Source organism: Mustela putorius, unplaced genomic scaffold (genome assembly GCF_011764305.1).
Source record: "Mustela putorius furo isolate JIRA1106 unplaced genomic scaffold, ASM1176430v1.1 tig00001009_pilon_pilon_pilon, whole genome shotgun sequence".
Taxonomy (NCBI): domain Eukaryota; kingdom Metazoa; phylum Chordata; class Mammalia; order Carnivora; family Mustelidae; genus Mustela; species Mustela putorius.
The window spans coordinates 2538736-2563395 of NW_025421529.1; the positions used below are offsets into that span (position 1 = coordinate 2538736).

The 24660-nt window shown below is 37.8% G+C and overlaps 1 protein-coding gene across 1 annotated transcript; it reads left to right on the plus strand.

Moving 5' to 3' along the window:
• The first annotated feature begins 7723 nt into the window (after positions 1 to 7723).
• Positions 7724 to 8662, plus strand: LOC101675116 (olfactory receptor 2M5-like). The gene has a single exon (XM_004781736.1). The coding sequence runs from the start codon at positions 7724 to 7726 to the stop codon at positions 8660 to 8662; it is 939 nt and encodes a 312-aa protein (XP_004781793.1).
• The last annotated feature ends 15998 nt before the right edge of the window (positions 8663 to 24660 follow it).

The following is a 24660-nucleotide window of genomic DNA, read 5'->3' on the forward strand; positions in this document are numbered from 1 at the left end:
CCTCTGCTTTTTGCTCAGTTCATGATCTAAGGGTCCTGGGATCCAGCCAACATCTGCCTCTCTGCTCAGCAGGGAGCCTGCTTCTCTTCCTCTTTCTCTGCCTGCCTCTCTGCCTAATTGTGATCTTTGTCAGATAAATAAATAAAATCTTATAAAAAAAAGAAATTTGTTGGGAGTGTAGATCTTATGTTATATATTCTTACTATAATAAAAGAGACCTTATTGAGAGGGTTAAAAGACAGTTACAGACTGGGAGGCAATATGTGTAAACTACCTATCTGACCATGGACTATAGGAAAGCATATAATAGACATTTAATTCAATAATAATAATGTAATTAGAAAATAAACAAAAAACATGAACAGGCATTTTAATGAAAAACCCATTGCATGGAGCCCTGGGTGTTATATGTAAGTCATGAATCTTGGAGCACTCCATCAAAAACAAATGATGGACTGTATGGTGACTAACAGAATAAAAAAAAAAAATACATATATGACAAATAAACACAGAAAAACATGTTTAACATCATTAGCTGTTACAGAAATTAAAATTAAAATCACAAGGTTTCACTGTACACCTATCAGAAGGACTAATAGAAACAATAGTTACAACAAAAGCTGGGTAGCTTGCAGAGAATTCAGGTATCTCATACATTGGTTTAGGGAATGTAAGATGATAATAGCGATTCTGGAAATATTATCTCACAATTTTACTATTCTGGATATATCTTCTCATACTTGTACTCCTGAGCACATATTCTAGAGGGTAAGTACTTATGTACACACACTCACACACACACACACCAGCAAAACAAACAATCAAAACCCCCAAAGCAAAACCTATATATACTTACAGTGAATTTAGTCATAATGGCCAAAACTAGAGATAAACTAAATACTCTTCAACAGGTGAATAGTTTTAAAAAAAGTGTAATACAACCCCAGCATGAAATATTACTTAGCAATAAAAGTAAATGAGTAATATATTGCACAAATTGCATATATCTCATTTATGTTCAGAAATTATACTGAAATAAGCAAGATAAATATCAGAGGGTCAACAAGGTGTATAAGATTATCAAAATAACAAAAGTACAGAAATGGGAGAGCACATTTGTGGGCCAGGGGCTAAGGAAGGTTATAAGAAATGAGATCATTCTTACTATAAATAAATATTACAAGGGATCACTGTGATGGAATCATTCTGCATATTGCTGGTATTAGTGGTGACACAGATTCACACATGTGAGAAAATTGAATATTAAAAAATGGGTGAAATTTGAATAAGATCAGCAGTTCACACCAATTCCTGACTGTAATTGGGAGAAATTATATGAAGCATAGGAGGGATCATTATATGTTATTTCTTATAACTGCATGTAAATCTACATGTTAAAATTTAAAGTTGAGGGGCACCTGGGTGGCTCAGTGGGTTAAGCCACAGCCTTTGGCTCAGGTCATGATCTCAGGGTCCTGGGATCGAGTCCCACATTGGGCTCTCTGCTCACCAGGGAGCCTGCTTCCTCCTCTCTCTCTCTGCCTACTTGTGATCTCTCTTTCTGTCGAATAAATAAATAAAATCTTTAAAAAAATTTAAAAAAATTTAAAGTTGAAAAAGTAGTTGAGAGCTACACATTACTTGTGGTGTTTTCAGGAAAGGGAGAGTCAAAATTTGATTTTTTTAAAAAAATGTGGCTGATATTGACATAAATTAGTGAAAATGTAAGAAGGAAAGAAAAAAAACAAACAAAAAGGAGAAAGGGAGAGAGTGATAGAGGGAAAAACAAAACAAAACAAATTCCTGTTTAGCATAATTTCAAATAATTTATGTAGATACTCCACACATCAAGAAGGTTAAGATTAACCTTCCTCCTACCTTGAGTGTGAGCTGTACTCATTGTCTTGCTTCCAAAAAGCAGGGCATATAAAAAAAGGGGGGGTAACTTTACCCTAGAGAAATCTGGCAAACAGTACCTTAGCCAAGTGGTGAGGATTTACATCAACAGAGATAAGTCATGTAGTTATTATGTACCCCTACAAGACTTGATAATAAGGGCACTTTACCTCTGCAAACTTCTTCCCCCAAAACTATAACCTTAGTCTAATGAGGAGAAAAAAAATCAGACAAAAACAGTTCGGGGGATAGTCTACAATATAACTATTAGCGCTCCTCAAAATTGTCAAAGCCTGAATGTCTTTCACAGCCCAGAGGGGTCTAATGAGTTGTGCTGGTCAATGTGATCCTTCAAAAAGCAATCTGAAAGAAGAGAAGGACATTAGGCAAAATGAGTGAAATCTGAATAAAATACAGAATTTATTTAATGTACAGATATTTGTTTCTTAGTTTTATGACAGAACCAATGCTCATTTAATAATAATGTATGATGTTAGCAATAAAGAAAACTGAATGAAGGATTTATGGAAACTTTGTATATTTGTCAACTGCTCCATAAATCTTGAACTCTTCAAAAACTACATTTATTTTAAAATATTACTAACATTTAAAAAATACCTAGTCTGAATCACGAGAGACTATGGACTCTGAAAAACAATCTGAGGGGTTTGAAGTGGCGGGGGGTGGGAGGTCGGGGTACCAGGTGGTGGGTATTATAGAGGGCACGGATTGCATGGAGCACTGGGTATGGTGAAAAAATAATGAATACTTTCGTACATTGAGGTCCTTCATCCATTTTGAGTCTATTTTTGTGTGTGGTGTAAGGAAATGGTCCAATTTCATTTTTCTGCATGTGGCTGTCCAATTTTCCCAGCACCATTTATTGAAAAGGCTGTCTTTTTTCCATTGGACATTCTTTCCTGCTTTGTCGAAGATTAGTTGACCATAGACTTGAGGGTCTATTTCTGGGCTCTCTATTCTGTTCCATTGATCTATGTGTCTGTTTTTGTGCCAGTACCATGCTGTCTTGATGATGACAGCTTTGTAATAGAGCTTGAAGTCCGGAACTGTGATGCCACCAACGTTGGCTTTCTTTTTCAATATCCCTTTGGCTATTCGAGGTCTTTTCTGGTTCCATATAAATTTTAGAATTATTTGTTCCATTTCTTTGAAAAAGATGGATGGTACTTTGATAGGAATTGCATTAAATGTGTAGATTGCTTTAGGTAGCATAGACATTTTCACAGACCTGTACCCCTGGGGATAAAAATATATGTTTATAAAAAATAAAAAATTAAAAAAAAATAATGAATACTGTTTTTCTAAAAATAAATAAATTAATTTAAAAAATACCTAGTCTGATGAAACAGTTTGATATTCTTTTGAATTAGGGATAAATCTGGATGCATACATAAGGGGAAAACTTAATAAAATGGAGGCTTGTAGGATCAGATGACCAAAATTACATGATCAGAGCTCAAATGTGGCCATTATTAGCAACAGCAAAAGAGATTGTAGAGTGAAGAAAGAGAGAATGATGGTGTGGAAAATAAATAAATTGTCTCCAAATGCAAAATATCTTCACTTTTCTTTTAATTCTTCAAGGCCCTTGCTGAGTCTGGCTTCAATAATGTGGCCAGTTAAACACGTTTCTCATTCTAATACCAGTAGTTTGTTTCACACTGTCTGTGTTAATTTCATCAGCCTCTTCCCTGGGAGTCGTTTACTGCCTATGTCATATTCCCTGCCCCTATACTTCTTGTACATCTGGACATTCCTCTAGTTCCAACAGCATTCCTCATACAGAAGCTTTTGTATCCAGGAGAAATATGGATGACTGTTTTCCCCATAAAAGCCATGTCAGTCTATTTGCCTTGGCATTATATACAGCTATTTATGCTACAATTTCCATCATTCTTTATTTTTATTTATTCCTACTTGTCTTTTAAGACCCAACTCAGATGTTACTAGTCCCATGATACTATTTGGCCTCTCACCAATCTTTCATCTAGAAAAAAAAGTCCCTTTGTCTGTTGGTTGCTGTAGTAATATCTACCTACTTTTATTACAGTACCTATCTTCCATACCATAATCCTTTTCTTCATAAATCAGTTCCTTTAATTTAAAAAGCTTTAGTGAATTTATTTTTTTTTCCATTTTGAATTCCCAGCATATAATATAGTGTTTGTTGGTTTTAGTGAAATTTAATTTAATTGATAGAGTTAAGTCAGTGCCTATGAAGAATAAGTTAATCTACCAGGAATAAGAAACAAAAGGAACACTATGGCAAAACCCCAGGATTTTCATAGCTTAAAATCTTCTTGTTGGCTGTTAGAAAGTGTGAAAAAATCAGTAACAGGACAATGTAGATAATAAGCCAAAAAAGATATGTCAAAATTACCTAGGAAAAATATGTTGATATACACTGCAGACATAAAAGAGTATTTTATTGGGGAGGTTAAACTTACATCTGTCCTTGAAGAAAAGGGAAATTTTAGCTAAAAAGATAAAGTAAAGGGGATAATTGTTGACATGGGATATTGGCATAGATTGTGAATCCTGGGACTACAAAGGATGGGCAAATAGAGATCTTAGAATAACTTGCTTAGTGGTTGAATGAGATTAATGACTAAAAGGCAAAGAAAATTCTAAATTGGACCTCTGGGAAAATGATAGTGATGCTGACCAAAAAAAAAAAAAAAAAAAAAAAAAAAAAAAAAAAAAAAAAAACAAACCAAACCAAACCAAACAAAAAACATCAGAGCATGCACTAGTAGATAGTTTTGAAAAACCCTGATTATATTTGATGGGCCTCCAATGAAGCTGCAATCTGGTATGACCAGGCATTCCATACTAAACCCCATGACATTGGGGAATTAGGAAGATCTCAGCCCTGCTCACAACTGGACAGGCTGAGGAAAAACAGCCTATCAAGACCTACTCCTTCATCTGTTTTGTTTTATTCTTACTGAAATTGTTTATGTCTTCGTTAACAGTATTTTCAGCTCTAATTGGCAGCAGGAATTAGTATTTTATACTTTCTAAGAGATTTCATTGACAGAAAAGAAATTACAAGGTAAGCATCTTGATAAAGGAAGAAACCCAGTTTTCCCAGATTGTGAAATTCTGTTTATGCTAACTATATATTTATTAGTCAGTAGTACTTGTAAGGTTCAATCTTGGTAAATATATAATTTACCCAGGAGTAGGACAGTGTTATTTGACTGTGACCTAGTTCTTCCTGTATATCATTTATCAAGTAGACATAATTAACAGTATTCTCTTTATTCCAACAAAATAAAATGCTGGGAAATGCTTTGAAGCCCATAAGTGATCATAAGTCAAAATAAACTTTTGATAGAAAAAAATGATTGTTAAAAGAATTTAGTTTGGTCCAGGCACAAAATCCAGTGTTCAAAGGCTGGATTCCAGCCCTAAGCTAATAATGTATTTTACTCATATTTTCACTGAAAGCAACATGCTAGATCTTTTTTTTTTAATTGCATAAAATATATTTTGGAAGAACTCACTACATATGGTGACAGAATTCGCAAAATTAAATTTCATAAAAATGTACATCACCATTTCTTTGTACAATAAGTGAGAAAAATCTGCAATATAGAAGAATAGAGGAAAAGAAATATGGAGGGCCATGGAGAAAAGGTGGGGGGGTCAACAATATCTGTAAGAGCAAACACGGAAGTCAAACAGATGCTAGATCTAAAGAGAAAATGTTGAGCTTAGCAAAGACACTCCCTTCCATCATAAATCTTATGGTTTAAGGATCAAGACATATATGAAAACATATAGTCACACAAATGATGAAATCTAGGTTTCAATCTGGGCTGTGATGAATATAATTTGGAATAAAAGTTTATAATAGAGGGTGCCTGGGTGACTCAGTGGGTTAAGCCTCTGCCTTCGGTTCAGGTCATGATCCCAGGATGCTGGGATCGAGCCCCACATCAGGCTCTCTGTTAAGCAGGGATCCTGCTTCCCCCTCTCTCTCTGCCTGCCTCTCTGCCTACTTGTGATCTTTATCTGTCAAATAAATAAATAAAATCTTTAAAAAAAAGTTTATAATAGGACCTATCCAAGTAGGTATACCCCAAAGCCTCAGAAAACAGCATTTGATCTGGAAACTGGACATTATGTAACATAGAACTTAAATAACAGGACCCTGCTTTGCTTTTATGCAAAGTTAGAAAATTTTCAAGGATCTTCACATTCTGAAATCTGTTTTTCACCTTCTGATGACTCTACTTCAGACATACACAACCCACGGACTACACCAAGACTCACATTAAGACAGGAGAGAGTAAGATGCAATCTGGCTAATTTTTCCATCCTCCTCCTCCTCCTCCTCCTCCTCCTCCTCCTCCTCCTCCTCCTTCTTCTTCTTCTTCTCTTTCTTCTCCTCCTCCTCCTCCTCCTCCTCCTCCTTCTTCTTCTTCTTCTTATTATTATTATATCTTAAACTACCTCCACATCTAAAAGCAGCCTAACTCATCAAGTCAATTAGACACCCAATGACAAGAGGTCCTTTACTCAAGCCTTTTGTCTCTGGACATACTATTATGTGATCACATTAGTATATAATATCTTGATTTGAAGATGATCAACATAAAATGCTATAATAAAGTATGGATATGTAATGATAGATGGCTATCTAGCTTTCTAAGCATTTCTAAGAATTTTATAAATATAAGAGAAGAAGATTAAATATAAATAAGATAGTCTAAAAAGGAAAAAAAAGATATAGTAAATTTGAGGGAAAAGAACCCTAAGGACTTTCCCTGTATCCATGAATGGCACAATAGCTGTAGCTAATAGTTAAGAATAGTAAGAACTCTAACAGCAAGAACCCTACAAGATCATATAGAAAGGAAACTCACTCTTTCATTGATAATCTGAATTTACTATAGACCATGTAAATACAGTAAGTGTTTTCCCTGGATAGAAAACAAGGTTAATTAGATTAAAAGCTGAAATTATAATAAATGTGTATAACAACAAAGTAAAGTCATAATATTCAATTTTACCCTTAAATTATAATGTTCAGAGCCAAAAGAATTAAGAAGAGTGTTTTGAAATTATAAAAATACATTTTCTATAAATTAAATTAGCATTTTTTCATAGCCAAATAAGGTCTCTAATACCTGACTTGGAAATAACTGTAAGTTTTTCTTCAAAAATATTACTAACGAAATCACTAAAAGGATGAGAATGGAATAACATGATTTTCCAAAATAGTGAAAAAATTAGATAATGTGCAATTTGAAATTGTGACTTACCAACTCTGTCATATTTTAAAATAGTAAAAAAAAAAAATAGTAAAAAATAGTTTTTAAAATTGTAAAAAACAACAAAAACTACAACTGTCCTGTTGATTTTAACATATGAAAATACCTCTAGTACATAAAATTAATGGAATTCATATTAATATGTATACTCTCGGGGCACCTGGGTGGCTCAATGGGTTAAACCTCTGCCTTTGGCTCAGGGTCCTGGGATTGAGCCACACATCGGGCTCTCTGCTCATCAGGGAGCCTGCTTACACCCTCCTTCTGCCTGCCTCTCTGCCTACTTGTGATCTCTCTGTGAAATAAATAAATAAAATCTTAAAATACACATACACACACCCGTTTCTAAAAGTACATTAAATCATGGATAAGGAATATAGAAAAAATAGTAAAAGCTGATTCAAGTGATCATGGATGAGTATTTTTCTATTTTTCATTGTTCTTAAACTTTAATTAGAAACTGCTTCAATTTCTATGATATTTCTAATAAACCTCTTATCTGTCTGTTATCACTACAGAGAGTCATGAAGAGTGAGAATGAGACAGAAACCACAGATTTCATTCTCTTGGATTTCTTTCCCGAATTTAAACACATCACAGCCATGGTCTCAATCATTCTCCTGATATACATGGCTGCCTTCACTGGCAACACTCTTCTGATCATCTTCATTTGGCTTTATTCCCATCTCCACACCCCCATGTACTTCCTTCTCAGTCAGCTCTCCTTAATGGATTTGACTTTGACCTCCAGCATTGTCCCCAAAATGGCATCCAACTTCTTCTCTGGATGGCGGAGCATATCATTCCTGGCTTGTGGGACTCAAATATTCTTCTCCCTGACGGTGGCCATTGCAGAATGCATCCTTATAACTCTCATGTGCTTTGATCGTTATATGGCTATATGTGATCCTCTTCGATACCCAGTCATCATCAACCCTAAGGTTTGCTTACAGATGATTGCCATGTCTTGGGCAGGAGGGGCACTTACTTCCCTGGGCCACACTGCTTTTACCTTGCATTTTAACATCTGCAGCCCCAGAGAGATTCCCCACTTCTTCTGTGAAGTCATGGCAGTGCTTAGGATCGTCTGTGAGGATATCTCAGCCTATGAGAAGGCAGTGGTCATAACAAGCATCATTGTTCTGCTGCTGCCGTTGTCTCTCATCTTGTCTTCCTATGTTCTCATCTTCCTTGCAGTACTCCGAATGAACTCCCCAGAAGGCAGGAACAAAGCTCTGGCCACCTGCTCCTCTCATCTCTGTGTTGTGGGTCTCTATTTTGGTCCAGGCATGTGCATCTACATGAGACCCGGTTCTGCCAAGACTCCAAGGTTGAATCAGGGTCTCTTTCTGTTTGGAACTGTCCTCACTCCACTCCTAAACCCGCTTGCCTACAGTCTTAGGAACAAGGAAGTTCTAAGTGCACTGAAAAAGTTAATAGGGAGATGTCGGTCCTTCAGGTAAATAGCAGAAATCTCACTGTTACCCATAGGCAAAATAGTAATACACCAGCAAAGGAACATTTTGTCAGTTGAATAATCATCATTATCATCATCATCATCCCTTCAAGATCCTGAAAAAGTCAACTCACTTTACTGAGTTTATCTTCAGGGAAGAAATGTTTATCCTTTCCTTTCTCCATCTTAAAATTTCTTTCTGATTGTCCTACATGATGTGTTGATGAAGGACAAGGAACTGTGTACATCAATTCTCTTTATGATTCATGCTTGATGGTAATGTGTACTTTAGTATTTCCAAGTTTCATGTTGATACCATGAAAAAGGATCAGTGTCTGTATCCGTAAAATGAAAAAATTAAAAAAAAAATGACAAGATACCTCAGGATAATTCCCTGATAAAATTAATTAATGGGCATGATGATAAATCATCAGGGATCAGATAAATTTACAGTGTTGCTTTGCTCCATATATCTAACAGGACTATTAATTTCTCTTACTCCTGTAAAAAATAGTCTTCACTCTATGTCAGTGCTTCCAAAGAGTGGATTTCTGATCACTGGTGTTAGAATAATTTGCTGACTTCACAAAATATAGCTCTTTTGTTCTCATCTTAGATTAGCAGAATTAGAATCTGTTAAATTGGGCTCAAGGATCTGACCAGGAGACTGATTAGTGATTGTCATGTTTACCAAGGGTTGAAAGCCACGGATGTAATTACTGACCTAATTTTCTAGACCTTCTTGCAAGATAATTTCCCAGTCTTAAAGTTTCCTGATCTCTTTATAATGTATATAATATAATGGGTTAAGGTGGCTAGCAAAAACCAATGTTATTTTGGGGCACCTGGGTGGCTCAGTGGGTTAAAGCCTCTGCTTTCAATCTCAGGGTCCTGGGATTGAGCCCCATGTTGGGGCTCAATGCTTGGCAGGGAGCTTGCTTCCCTTCCTCTCTCTGCCTGCCTCTCTGCCTGCTTGTGATCTCTGTCTGTCAAATAAATAAATAAAATCTTTTTTAAAATGTTATTTTTAAGATAGTAAAAAAAAATAAACTTTATGTTTTGAATAGTTCACAACTTAAAAATTTTGAAGACACAGAGTAAAGAGAAAATAAAAATAAATAAAAAGACAGATTTGTGATATAAAACAATGAATAATTAAAAATCTTTATAACTTAACAAAATTTAAAGCAGGAGGTATTATAGATGTTTCCAAAATGTTGATATTCTTCAAAAAATTGAAAATACACTATATAATAGAGAGACTGTGGACTCTGAGAAACAAACTGAGAGTTTGAAAGGGAGGAGGGTGGGAGGTTGGGTGAGCCCAGTGGTGTGTATTTAGAAGGGCACATATTGCATGGAGCACTGGGTGTGGTGCATAAACAATGAGTCTTGGAAAACTGAAAAGATAAAAGAAAAAAATGAACATTAAGAACTTATTACACATGTTTCTTTTTTCTAAAAATGACTAAAATAGTGGTGCCTGGGAGGCTCATGTGGATAATTGTCTGCCATTGGCTCAGGGCATGATTTCAGTGTCCCAGTAGCCTGCTGATCCTGCTGCTTGCTCTCCCTCTCTCTATCTCTCTGTTAAATAAATAAATACAATTATTAAAAATGACTGAAATAACATAAAGCCAGTTTTCTAGTGAAAAGAAACATTCAGAAGGAGCACTAACGATCTAACAATTTATACCTTAAATATCTCAGAAGTCATTAATTGACAGTGTATTACAGAGATACAGAGCTGAGTTCTGGAAAACTTAAAATATTTATGTCAAATTTCAACTGTATCAATAGTATTAAACATGGCCCCTTCAGAATTCCTAGAAGAATGGCTGAGGGAATCCTTGAAACTGAGTCAAAATGTCACTTCACTGAAGAATAAAAATTATCTCTAAGCTATCTGAAAAGAGCAGATACGGCATACTATCATGTGATGTTACCACTCAGTTGGTGGTGTCATAACACTCTGGTACTCCTAAGGAAATCCACAGATAAAATTGTGTTTAGAAGATGATATTAGGAAAGAAAGGAGAAATACTCAGTGAGGGAAGATAGTCCTACTAGAAGTTTCTGTTGAATAATATGTGTTCATAAAGCATGTTATTTATGTTTGACTGTTTTAACTCCATATGTATGTGTTAAGTGTATGTTATGTATGTGTTTTAACTTCATATGTATTAACTTCATATGTTTTAACTTCATATGTAAGTCATGAAAGTGAACATTTTAAGCCTGTGAAATTCACGGTGAATAGATTTCCAAATGGATTGGGAAGGCATGTTTGGGGTTTACACTATGTGTTTGTGACCCACTATTATTAGAGGGGCATGATTACATACTATGACTTAATCTTTTAAGGGAATTAATTAAGTACATGATCATACAGAATAACTGTGATCAATCCTAATTAAATCATGATTCCTTCATTTATTTCCATTCTCATAGTCATTATTTTAAATTGCCTTCTTCTCGTTTAACAGCTCTCTGACATGAATATATTTTGTTGTAGAATAACCAAAATGTCTTATATATATAAATAAAATATGTATTTATTTATTTAAATTCAATTAGCTAAGTAATAGCAGTAATAGTAGGTACATCAATAGTTTTTTCTTATTTTTATTTCTTTTTAAATTTATTTTTAGTGTTCCCGAATTTATTGTTTATGTACCACACCCAGTGCTCCACGCAATACATGCCCTCCATAATACCCACCCTCAGGCTCACCCAACCTCCAAACCCCCCAACCCTCCCAAACCCTCAGATTGTTTGACAGAATCCACAATCTCTCATGCTTTGCCTCCCCCTCAAATTTCCCCCAACTCCCTTTTCTCTCCATCTCTCCATGTCCTCTGTGTTATTTCTTATGCTCCTCAAATAAGTGAAACCCTATGATAATTGACTCCCTCTGTTTGACTTGTTTCACTCACCATAATCTCTTCCAGTCCCATCCATGCTGATACAAAAGCTGGGTATTCATCCTTTCTGATGGAGGCATAATACTCCATAGTATATATCAACCAAATCTTCCTTATCCATTCATCCGCTGAAGGGCATCTTTGCTCTTTCCACAGTTTGGCGACTGTGGCCATTGCTGCTATGAACACTGGGGTACAGATGACCTTTCTTTTCATTACATCAGTATCGCTGGGGTAAATACCCAGTGGTGCAAGTGCAGGGTCATAGGGAATCTCTACTTTTAATTTCTTAAGGAATCTCCACACTATGTTCCAAAGTGGCTGCACCAACTTGCATTCCCACCAACAGTGTAAGAGGGTTCCTCTTTCTCCACATCCTCTTCAATACACATAGTATACTGTCTAGTTAATTTTAGCCATCTTAACTAGTGTAAGGTGGTATCTCAATGTGGTTTTGATTTGAAACTCCCTGATGGCTGGTGATGAGCATTTTTTTTCACGTATCTATTAGCCATTTGTATGTCTCTTTTGGAGAAGTGTCTGTTCATGCGTACTGTCCATTTATTGAAATAATTATCTGTTTTGCATGTGTTGAGATTGAGAAGTTCTTTATAGATGCTGGATATCAGGCTTTTGTCTGTATTGTCATTTGTAAATATATTCTCCCATTTTGTGAGTTAGGCAGCCTGTTTGTCTTGTTGACTGTTTCCTTTGCTGTGCAGAAGGTTTTGATCTTGATGAAGTAACAAAAATTCATTTTTACTTTTGTTTCCTTTGCCTTTGGAGACATATCTTGAAAGAAGTTGCTGTGGCCAATGTCAAATAGGTTAATGCCTATGTTCTCCTCTAGGATTCTGATGGATTCCTGTCTCATGTTGAGGTCTTTTATCCATTTCGAGATTATCTTTGTGTATAGTGTAAAGGAATGGTCGAGTATTATTCTTCTATACACAGCTGTCCAATTTTTACCAGCACTATTTATTGAAGATATTGTCCTTTTTCCACTGTATATTTTTTCCTGCTTTGTCAAAGATTATTTGACCACAAAGTTGAGGGTCCATATCTGGGCTCTCTACTCTGTTCCACTGGTCTATGTGTCTGTTTTTATGCCAGTACCATGCTGTCTTGGTGATCAGAGCAGTAAAGCTTGAAATCAGGCAACATGATGTCTCCAATTTTGTGTTGTGGGCGCCAAGCCGCTTCTTCTCCACCAGATAACCATTGATGGGGACAGGGTGGTCCCCGTGGGGTGGTGGGGACGAGCCAAGGGTCACAGAGCACTCTGTCCTGGACTTCACCATGGGGGCCTCAGGCACGTGCAGAGGTGGCTTCCTAGGGGCTGGGCAGAGAACCACCCAAAGCCATCACTCACTGGGAGTACCCTCCCCAAGCCCTCGCTCCAAGATGAGCCCTGCCCTCCAGGGAGCATGCCTTCACTGTCTGGACTACCCAAGGCCTGAGGGGACTGCAGGGACAAGGGATGCTGTGGACCCATGACCAGGGGGCCTAGGCATAAACCCCATCTGTGATTCCAGGTCTCCGGCTTGACAGTGACCAAAGCAGGGCACAGTGACCATTCTGAGGGTGCTGAGACCTGTGTGCAGGGTTGTGTTCCTAACCCAACTAAGGGTCTTGTTTTGGGAAGTTTTTGATCACTGCTTTAATCTCGTTACTAGATATTGGTCTATTCAAGTTATCAATTTCTCACTGATTCAGTTTTGGAAGATTTTAGTTTTCCTGGAATGCATCCATTATATCTATGTTGCTTAATATATTGGCATATAACTGCTGTTAATAATTTCTGATGAGTGTTTCTATTTCCTTGGTGTTAGTTGTGATCTCTCCCTTTTCATTCATAATTTTATTAATTTGGACCTTCTTTCTTTTCTTTTGGATTTATTTGGCCAATGGTTTATCAATCTTATTGATACTTTCAGAAAAGCAGCTTCTAGTTTCATTGAGGTTTTCTACTATATCCCTAGTTTCGATCTCATTGATCTCTGCTCTAATCTTGATTATTTCCCTTTTTGCATGTGGAGTTGGCTTAATTTGTTGTTGATTCTCCAGTTCTTTAAGACTTAAAGAGAGCTGGTGTATTCTGGAGTTTTCAATATTTTTGAGGGAGCCTCGGATGGCTGTATATTTCCCCTTTAGGACCAACTTTTTTGTATCCCATTGGTTCTGGACCGAAATATCCTCATTCTCATTGGTTTCCATAAATAGTGTAAGTTCTTCTTCGATCGATCCAAGCATTGTTAAGCAAGGTGGTTTTTAGCTTCAGGTGTTTGAATTCCTTATGAACTTTTTCTTGTGGTTGAGCTCCTGTCTCAAAGCATTGTGATCTGAAAATATGCAGGGAATAATTTTAATCTTTTGGTATCTGTTAAGCCCTTATTTGTGACCTAGTATGTGGTCTATTCTGGAGAAGGTTCCATGTGCACTTGAGAAGAATGAGTATTCTGTTGTTTGAGGATGGAATTTTCTGTATATATCTATGAGGTCCATCTGGTCCAATGTGTCATTCAATGCTCTTGCTTCTTTATTGATTTTCTGCTTGGATGATCTATTTCTGAGGGTGGTGTGTTAAGATCCCCTACTATTAATGTATTCATATCAATATGACTTTTTGTCTTGATTAACAGTTGTTTTATGTAGCTGGCTGCTCCCATATTGGGGGCATAAATAATGTTAGATACTGTTGGTGGATAAACCCTTTAAGAATAATGTAGTGTCCTTCTGTATCTCTGACTATGGTCTTTAGTTCAAAGTCTAATTTATTTGATATTAGAATTGGTACCCCAGCTGACTGTTGAGTCCCAATGCCATGAAAGATGCTTCTCCATCCCTTCACTTTCAGTCTGGATGTATCCTTAGGTTCAAAATGTGTCTCTTGTAGACAAAATATGAATGGGTCCTGTCATTTTATCCAATCTGCAACCCTGTTTCATTTTATGGGCTCATTTAAACCATTTATATTGAGAGTGATTATTGAGAGATACATTTTTATTTACATCATGTTACCTTTGAAGTCTTTTTTTCTATAGATTGTCTCCATATATTTCTGTTCAGTCATATTCTTTTTTTTTCTCCTTTTATAGGACCCCCATTAATATTTGCTGCAGTGGGACAAGATGGCGGGGGAGTAGGAGGAGGCGCCTTTTCAGCTGGTACCCCAAAGTGATCTGATTACCTACCAAAGAACTCCATTCACCCATGAAATCAGCATGAGATCAGAATTATACATGTATGTATCTCTACAGGGGCAGAAGACGCCAGGTAAAGCGGAGTGGGAAGGCAGACTGATATCAGAAGATAAACAAAAGGGGGAGGGAGCCAGCAGAGGTGAATGGTTGGAAAGTAATACCTCAATGAGCAAGAGTGCCCTGCATCTGGGGACCAGAATTAACTTCGAGACTGGTTGAAAGCACTCCAAAAGAGCAAATGATTGCGGGGGGAAAATTGTGGGAATCAGGGAGGCTAGGGACAGTGGCTTAAATCCCCAGTCCCAGGACAGCCTCCCCTGCGCTGAGGCAGAGAGAGTGCGGCAGAAAAACCAGGTCTTGGTCCCTAAGCTGCCAGCGCTCCCGAGAATGCGTTGGTTCTAGCTCCTGTGAGGGCATGGGAGCCACGCCGGTCGGCAGAACATGCGAGTCCTTCTACAAAGCCTGAGATACACGTGCACGCCTCTCATGCTCCCTTGAGAGAGTTACAAAGGCTGGGCTGGTGCTCTTTGACCTGCAACATTGTTTCAAAGCCTAAGCCATGAGCCCCAAACTCTCCCCTGACAGAGGTGCACAAAAGCCCAGCCTGGTGCTCTCGGACCTGCACCCCGTTCTCAGTGCCTGAGATGCACGCGCGACCCATAGCCGCCCCTGAAAGAGGTGCACTCAAGCCAGGCACTCTTAGACCCAGCAGACCAGGCACTCCCAGCCCTGGCCAGCGGCAAAATCTCAGTGTGTGATTACTGCTTGGAACCTCTCTGGCGGTGGGGAGCACCCAGACAGCCGCCACTGCCTTGGTTTTGGGTACAAGCAAAAGATCCTGTGCCCCCAGGGTCTGCAACTTGGAACCTGCTCTACCAGCAGCCAAGGGGGAACTTAATTCGGCTCTGCACCCAGACTGAGGCTTCTTTCTGAGAGGGAGATCAGGGTGTGGTTTGTTTTCCTCCAAAACTACAAAAACCATCAAAGGCGGTCAAGGTGAGAGAAATAAAAAGTGAACAAACATAAAAACCACCAGAGAACAAAAGCCTGAAAAAAACCAGTTTGCTCAGAGTCCACCCCATTGAGGGGGTGGGAGGACTTAACTCAGGAAACATCATTGACTGACAACCCACGTGGCAGGCCCCTCCCCCAGAAAAGAAACCAAGAAAGAAAAATACAAACAAACAAACAGACAAACAAAAGGACTACAAGAGAACAGCCACTACTTCATAGGAAAACTTGTTTTGTTGACACGTTCCCACTATTCCGGAACATTTTTTTCTTTTTTTTTACACATAGGTAATGTTTTTAACCAATTTACCATCAAAGCGAACTGTACAGTACATCAAATTCCATAATACCCTTCTACCCTGAAATTTTGATACATACACCTATGTTTTTATTTTGCATTTTTATTTTTTGAATTCCTTTTTATAATTTTTTTTCAATTTATTTATTTTCAGAAAAACGGTATTCATTATTTTTTCACCACACCCAGTTCTCCATGCAATCCGTGCCTCTGTAATACCCACCACCTGGTACCCCAACCTCCCACCCCCTCACCACTTCAAACCCCTCAGATTGTTTTTCAGAGTCCATAGTCTCTCCTGATTCATCTCCCCTTCCAATTTACCCCAACTCCCTTCTCCGCTCTAACACCCCTTGACGTCCATGATATTTGTTATGCTCCACAAATAAGTGAAACCATATGATAATTGACTCTCTCTGCTTGACTTATTTCACTCAGCCTAGTCTCTTCCAGTCCCATCCATGTTGCTACAAAAGTTAGGCATTCATCCTTTCTGATGGAGGCATAATACTCCAGAGTGTATATGGACCACATTTTCCTTATCCATTCGTCTGTTGAAGGGTATCTTAGTTCTTTCCATAGTTTGGCGACCGTGGCCATTGCTGCTATAAACATTGGGGTACAGATGGCCCTTCTTTTCACGACATCTGTATTCTTGGGGTATATACCCAGGAGTTCAATTTCAGGGTCATTGGGGAAGCTCTATTTTTAATGTCTTGAGGAATCTCCACACTGTTCTCCAAAGAGCCTACACCAACTTGCATTCCCACCAACAGTGGAAGAGGGTTCCCCTTCCTCCACATCCCCTCCAACACATGTTGTTTCCTGTCTTGCTAATTTTGGCCATTCTAACTGGTGTAAGGTGATATCTCAATGTGGTTTTAATTTGAATCTCCATGAGGGCTAATTATAACGAACATTTTTTCATGTGTCTGATAGCCATTTGTATGTTTTCATTGGAGAAGTGTCTGTTCATATCTTCTGCCCATTTGGGGATATGTTTGCCTATTTCGTGTGTATTGAGTTTGAGGAGTTCATTATAGATCTGGATATCAACCTTTTGTCTGCACTGTCAATTGCAAATATCTTCTCCCATTCCCTGGGTTGCCTCTTTGTTTTTTGAGGGTGGCTAGGATGGCTATGTATTTTCCCCTCAGGACTGCCTTTGCTGTATCCCATAGGTTTTGGATAGAAGTGTCTTCATTCTCATTGGTTTCCATGAATTGTTTTAGTTCTTCTTGATCTCCTCGTTGATCCAAGAATTCTTAAGGAAAGTGGTCTTTAGCTTCCACGTGTTTGAATTCCTTCTGAACTTTTCCTTATGATTGAGCTCCAGTTTCAAAGCATTGTGATCTGAGAACGTGCTGGGAATAATCTCAGGCTTTTGGTATCAGTTAAGTCCTGATTTGTGACCTAGTATGTGGTCTATTCTGGAGAAGATTCCATGTGCACTTGAGAAGAAAGAGTATTCTGTTGTACAGCGGAAGGATCTGTATATATCCTTGAGGTTAATCTGGTCCAATGTGTCATTCAATGCTCTTGTTTATTAATGATTTTGTGCTTTGATGATCTGTCTAATTCTGAGAGAGGCGTGTTAAGAACTCCTAAGATTAGTGTATTCATATCAATATGACTCTTTATCTTGATTAATACTTTTCTTAAGTAATTGGCTGCTCCCATATTGTTAGCATAGATGGTTAAAATTGTTAGATCATCTTTGTGGATAGTCCATTTAAGGATTATGTAGTGTCCTTCTGTATCTCTGACTACAGTCTTTAGTTTGTAGTCTATTTTATCTGATATGAGAATCGCTATCCCAGCCTTCTTTTGAGGCCCATTGGCATGAAAGATGCTTCTCCATACCTTCACTTTCAGTCTGTGAGTATCTTTAGGTTCAAAATGGGTCCCTTGTAGAAAAAATATGGATTGGTCCTGTCTTTTTATCCAATCTACAATCCTGTTCTGTTTTATGGGTGCATTTAGGCCATTCACATTGAGAGTGATTATTGATAGATACGTTTTTATTGACATCGAGTTACCTTTGAAGTCTTTCTTTCTGTAGACTGTCTCTATATTTCTTTTCAATGCTATTCTTGGGATTTTTCCTCTTTATATAACCCCCCTTAATATTTCCTGCAGTGTCGGCTTGGTGGTTGCATAGTCTTTTAAGCATGGCTGGTCTTGGAAACTCTTTATCTCTCCATCCATTTTGAATGTCAGTCTTGCTGGATAAAGTATTCTTGGCTGCAGGTTATTCTCATTTAGTGCCCTGTATATATCTTGCCAGCCTCTTCTGTCTTGCAAGTTCTCTGTGGACAGGTCTGACGTTATTCTGCTGGGCTTCCCTCTGTAAGTAAGGAGCCTCTTTGCCCTGGCGGCTTTCAAGAGATTATACCTACAATTATAATTCCTCAATTTGCTATCAGGCGTCGTCATGTTTTTTTTGGAATGTAATATCTTGGGTGGAGACCGTTCAGCCTCTAGTACATGAATGCTGGTTCCATTCGCGAGATTGGGAAAATTTTCATGAAGGACTTATTCCCCTATATCTTCTAGACTTATATCTTTCTCCTCCCCTTTATGGATTCCAATAATTCTGATGTTGGATTGTTTCATGGCACCATTTATTTCCCTGAATCTGTTTTCGTGATTTTTAAGCTGTTTGTTCCAGGCTCCCTCCTGATCCCTTCTCGCTATTTGTTTGTCTTCCAGATCACTAATTCTATCTTCTGTCTCAGTTACCCTAGCTTGGAGAGAATTTATATTAGATTGGAACTCACTGAGAGCATTGTGAACCTCCTCCCTGGTAGCTTTAAGCTCTGCCCTAACATTGTGAACATCCTGTCAGTTGTCTTCAGTTCGGCCCTAATCAATTCTGTTTCTTCATCCATGGCTTTCTCCAACCTAGCTATTGCCTGGATAATTGTTAGCCTGAATTCTCTTTCCGACATATTGTCCATGTTGATAGCTGTTAGCTCTGTTGCAGAAGGTCCATCCTCTGTATTCTTCTTCTATTGGGCATTCCTCCTCCTAGTCATTTTGGTGTGAGATGACTGAACAGATGTAGCTGGATGTATCAACTGTGGTGCAGTCAAGTTGCACCCTGGAACACATCTGAGCAATCAGGATTCCCCACCCAAACGAGAGACAAAATAAAAGAAAAAGAAAAAGAATAGAAGAAAAAAGAGAGAGAGAGAGACAGGAGAGAAAGGGAAGATGAAAGAGAAGTTTCAGTCCAGATGGACCCCAAGGTAAGATTTATGAAGTAGACAAACAAAAAGAGACAAAAAGACTGATACAAGTATATGACAAGAGAAAAAAATATATATATATGCAAATAAAGAAAGAACCTCGTCAAAAAGAACCCCAAGTTTAAGATTTATATCCTATCAGGATAAACACAAAAACACAGAGACACTGCTGGAAGAAGAAGATGGGCAAGTGTTTATAAATTCTCAGTGTGTTGAGGAAGGATGCTTTGATTCTTCCTGGATGTATCTTGATGTCTTTGTTAAAGGACTCAACTTTCCTAAGATAAAGGGGATTAAAAATTGGTTTACCTATAGGGGTAATATTGATTGGGGAAAGGGGATTACTTTGAAGTTTAACTCTATATGAATATTAGAGGATAAAAATAAAAAGGAATAAACTAGACTAAACTAAACTAAAATTTAAAAAAAACGTAATTCGATGTGACGGACAAGATGGCAGGGGAATAGGAGGAGGCACCTTTTCAGCTGGTACCCCAAAGTGAGCTGATTACCTACCAAAGAACTCCAGTCACCCATGAAATCAGCCTGAGATCAGAATTATACACGTCTGGATCTCTACAGGGGCAGAAGATGCCATTGGGCAGGTAAAACAGAATGGGAATGGCGTGGATGACTGATATGGAAAGATAAACAAAAGGGGGAGGGAGCCACCAGAGGCAACCGGTTGGAAAGTAATAACCCAATACCAGGGTGAGTGCCCTGCATCTGGGGACCAGCATTAACTTGGAGACTGGTTGAAAGCATTCCAAAAGAGCAAAGGATCATGGGGGAAATTTTGGGAATTGGGCGACTAGGGCAGGGGCTTAAGTCCCAGGTCCCAGGACAACCTCCCCAGTGCTGAGACAGAGAGAGTGTGGCAGAGAAACCAGCTCTTGGTCCCTAAGCTGCCAGCGCGCCCAAGAATGTGTGGGTTCTAGTTCCTGTGAGGGGATGGGAGCCACACTAGTCACCGGTCTGCAGAATACACGAGCCCTACCACAAAGCTTGAGATATGTGCATGTACCTCATGCTCCCCTGAGTTACAAAAATTGAGTTTAGTTGAACCTAAAGATACACCCAGACTGAAAGTGAAGGGATGGAGAAGCACCTTTCATGCCAATGGGTCTCTCATATCAGATAAATTAGACTTTAAACTAAAGACTGTAGTCAGAGAAACAGAAAGACACTATATAATCCTTAAAGGGACTATCCACCAAGATGATCTAACAATTGTAAATATCTATGCTCCCAATATAAGAGCAGCCAATTACATAATAAAAGTGTTAATCAAGATTAAAAGTCATATTGATATGAATACACTAACTGTAGGAGATCTTAACATGCCTCTCTCAGAAATAGACAGATCATTGAAGCAGAAAATCAATAAAGACAGAAGATCATTGAATGACACATTGGACTAGATGTACCTCATAGATATATACAGAACATTCCATGCTAAAACAACAGAATATTCATTCTTCTCAAGTGGACATGGAACCTTCTCCAGAATAGACATTGCACTGGGTCACAAATCAGGACTCAACTGATACTAAAAGACTGAGATTATTACCTGCATATTCTCAGATCACAATGCTTTGAAACTGGAGCTCAATCACAAGGAAAAGTTCAGAAGGAAATCAAACACCTGGAAGATAAAGACCACTTTGATTAAGAATGCATGGATCATCCAGGAGATCAAAGAAGAACTTAAACAATTCATGGAAACCAATGAGAATGAAGACACTTCTATCCAAAACCTTTAATGCCATTCCGATCAAAATTCCACCGGTATTCTTCAAAGAGCTGGAGCAAATAATCCTAAACTTTGTATGGAATTAGAAGAGACCACGAATCGCTAAGGAAATGTTGAAAAACAAAAATAAAACGGGGTGCATCACGTTACCTGATTTCAAGCTTTACTACAAAGCTTTGATCACCAAGACAGAATGGTACTGGAATAAAAAGAGACACATAGACCAGTGGAAGAGAGTAGAGAGCCCAGATGTGGACCCTCAACTCTATGGTCAATTAATCTTCGACAAAACAGGAAAAATATACAGTGGAAAAAAGACAGTCTCTTCAATAAATGGTGCTGGGAAAACTGGACAACTATATGTAGAAGAATGAAACTCGACCATTCTCTTACACCGTACACAAAGATAAACTCAAAATAGATAAAAGACCTCATGTGAGACAGGAATCCATCAGAATCCTAGTGGAGAACATAGGCAGTAATCTCTTCGATTTTAACTACAGCAACTTCTTTCAAGATATGTCTCCCACAGCAATGGAAACAAAAGCGAAAATAAACTTTTGGGACTTCATCAAAATCAAAAGCTTCTGCACAGCAAAGGAAACAGTCAACAAAACAAAGAGGCAACCCACGGAATGAGAGAAGATATTTGCAATTGACAGTACAGACCAAAGGTTGATATCCAGGATCTACAATGAAATCCTCAAACTCAACACACACGAAACAGGCAACCATATCTAAAATTGTGAAGAAGATATGAACAGACACTTCTCCAATAAAGACATACTAATGGCTATCAGACACATGAAAAAATGTTTATCATCACTTGCCCTCAGGGAGATTCAAACTAAAACCACATTGAGATATCACCTTACACAAGTTAGAATGGCCAAATTAGCAAGACAGGAAACAACATGTGTTAGAGGGGATGTGGAGAAAGGGGAACCCTCTTACACTGTTTGTAGGAAGGCAAGTTTGTGCAGCCTCTTTGGAGAACAGTATGGAGATTCCTCAAGAAATTAAAAATAAAACTTTCCTATAACCCTGCAATTGCACCTCTGGGTATTTGCCCCAAAGATACAGATATAGTGAAAAGAAGGGCCATCTGTACCCCAATGTTTAGAGCAGCAATGGCCACGGTCCCCCAACTATGGAAAGATCCAAGATGCCCTTCAATGGATGAACAGATGAGGAAGATGTGGTCCATATACACTATGGAGTATTATGCCTCTATCAGAAAGGATGAATACCCAACTTTTGTAGCAACATGGATGGGACTGGAAGAGATTATGCTTCGTGAAATAAGTCAATCAGAGAGAGTCAATTATCATATGTTTTCACTTATTTGTGGAGTATAACAAATAGCATGGAGGACAATGGGTGTTAGAGAGGAGAAGGGACTTGGGGTAAATTGGAAGCAGAGGTGAATCACGAGAGACTATGGACTCTGAAAAACAATCTGAGGGGTTTGAAATGGCGGGGGTGTGGGAGGTTGGGGTACCAGGTGGTGGGTATTATAGAGGGCACGGATTGTATGGAGCTCTGGGTGTGGTGAAAAAATAATGAATACTGTTTTTTCTGAAAAGAAATAAATTAATTAAAAAAAGAAAAAATAGACCTCAGTCAAACAGAATTAGAATGCTAAATAAATTGTGACTTACCATTTATGATAACTGTGTAGCCAGTTCAAATTATAATATCTATTAGAAATGTTTGGGGAGGGTATGTGCTTTGGTGTGTGCTGTGAAGTGTGTAAACCTGGTGATTCACAGACCTGTACCCCTGGGGATAAAAATACATGTTCATAAAAAATTAAAATAAATAAATAAATAAAATAAAAAGAAATATAAAAAAAGAAATGTAGTTACAAAATATTGGTAAGTAAAAACATAATGTGATTCCATTTTAAATGTATATTTATATAAATGGAAATTTGGATAAATGACTATTTTCTAATATTGAATCACTTTGACTGTTTAAAATAATTAGTTCTGGATGGAAGGATTATATGATTTCAAAAGAATTATTATCTACTTTCTAATTTTTCTGTTATAATCATGTATTAATTTTGGTATTTCATAAAGGAACAAATAAAAAGAAAAAAAACTTTTATAAAAAAAATTGAAAAATCCAGAATACACCAGCTGTCTCTACACCTTTAAGAACTGGAGAATCAACAACAACCATTTCCTGCAGTGTTGGCTTGGTGGTCACATACTCTTTTAAATCTTGCTGGTCTTGGAGGCTCTTTATCTTTCCATCCATTTTTGAATGGCATCTTGCTGTATAAGGTATTCTTGGCTGCATGTTCTTCTCATTTAGTGCCCTGAATATATCTTTCTAGGCCTTTCTGGCTTGCCAGGTTTTGTGGACAGGTCTGACTTTATTCTGATGGGCCTTTCTCTGTATATAAGGAATCTCTTCTTCCTAGTCACTTTCAAGAGATCCTCTCTAAATTTGTGATTCATCATTTTCACAATCAGTTGTCTCAAGGTCTTTCTAGATTCTATGATCTAGGGGGTAGACCTTCTGTCTCTAGGACATGAATGCTGGTTCCTCTCTCCAGATTGTGAAATTTTCATGGAGAATTTTTTCAACTATATCCGGTAGTTTCCTTTTTTTTTTCCTCCCCTCAGGGATTCCAATAATTATGACACTAGAATATTTCTTGGCCTCATTTTTTCCCTAATTCTGTTTTTATGGCTTCTAAGCTGTTTGTTTCAAGCCTCCTCCTGATCCTTTTTCTTTATCAGTTTGTTCCTCTAGATCACTAATTTTATCTTCTGCCTCTGATATCCTAGGTTTTAGAGAATTTAGGTGAGATTGGAACTCATTGAGAACATTGTTAACATCTTCCCTTGTGGCTTTCACTTCTGCACTAATCAATTCCATTTTTGTCATTAAAGGCTCTCTCCAACCTAGCCATTGCCTGGATAATTGTTAGCCTGAATTTCCTTTTCAACATACTGTTTATGTCCATATACAATAGCTCTGATGGAGAGGGCACAATCTCTGAATTTTTCTTCTGTTGGGCAATCCTACTCCTATTCATTTTGGTGAGAGATGACTGAATGGATGTGTAGCTGGATGTATTAACCATGGTGCAGGCAAGGTGCACCCTGGAATTTTTCTGAGCAATTGGGAGTCCTAAACAATGGGAAATTTTAAAAAGGAAAAAAAAAAAACAGAAAGAGAGAGATACAGGAAAGAAAAGAAAAATTAAAAAGAAAGAAGACCTGGTTGTAATGGGCCCCAAAGGTAAGATTTATAAAGTATACAAACAAAAAGATTGACAAAATAAATGACAAGGAAAAAGAAATAACCCAGTCAACATGAACCCCAAGTATAAGATTCATATACTATCAGAACAAAAACAAATACACATTGACAAAATAAATGACAAGGAAAAAGAAATAACCCAGTCAACATGAACCCCAAGTATAAGATTCATATACTATCAGAACAAAAACAAATACACAGGAACAGAAGAAAAAGATGGGAGGGTGGTTATAATTTTCAGTGTGGGTGAAGAAAGATATTTTGATTCTTCCTGGGTGTATCCTGA

Bases quoted from the DNA above. Each gene is read 5' to 3' on its own strand.
- LOC101675116 (XM_004781736.1), top strand. From the start codon at position 7,724: ATGAAGAGTGAGAATGAGACAGAAACCACAGATTTCATTCTCTTGGAT.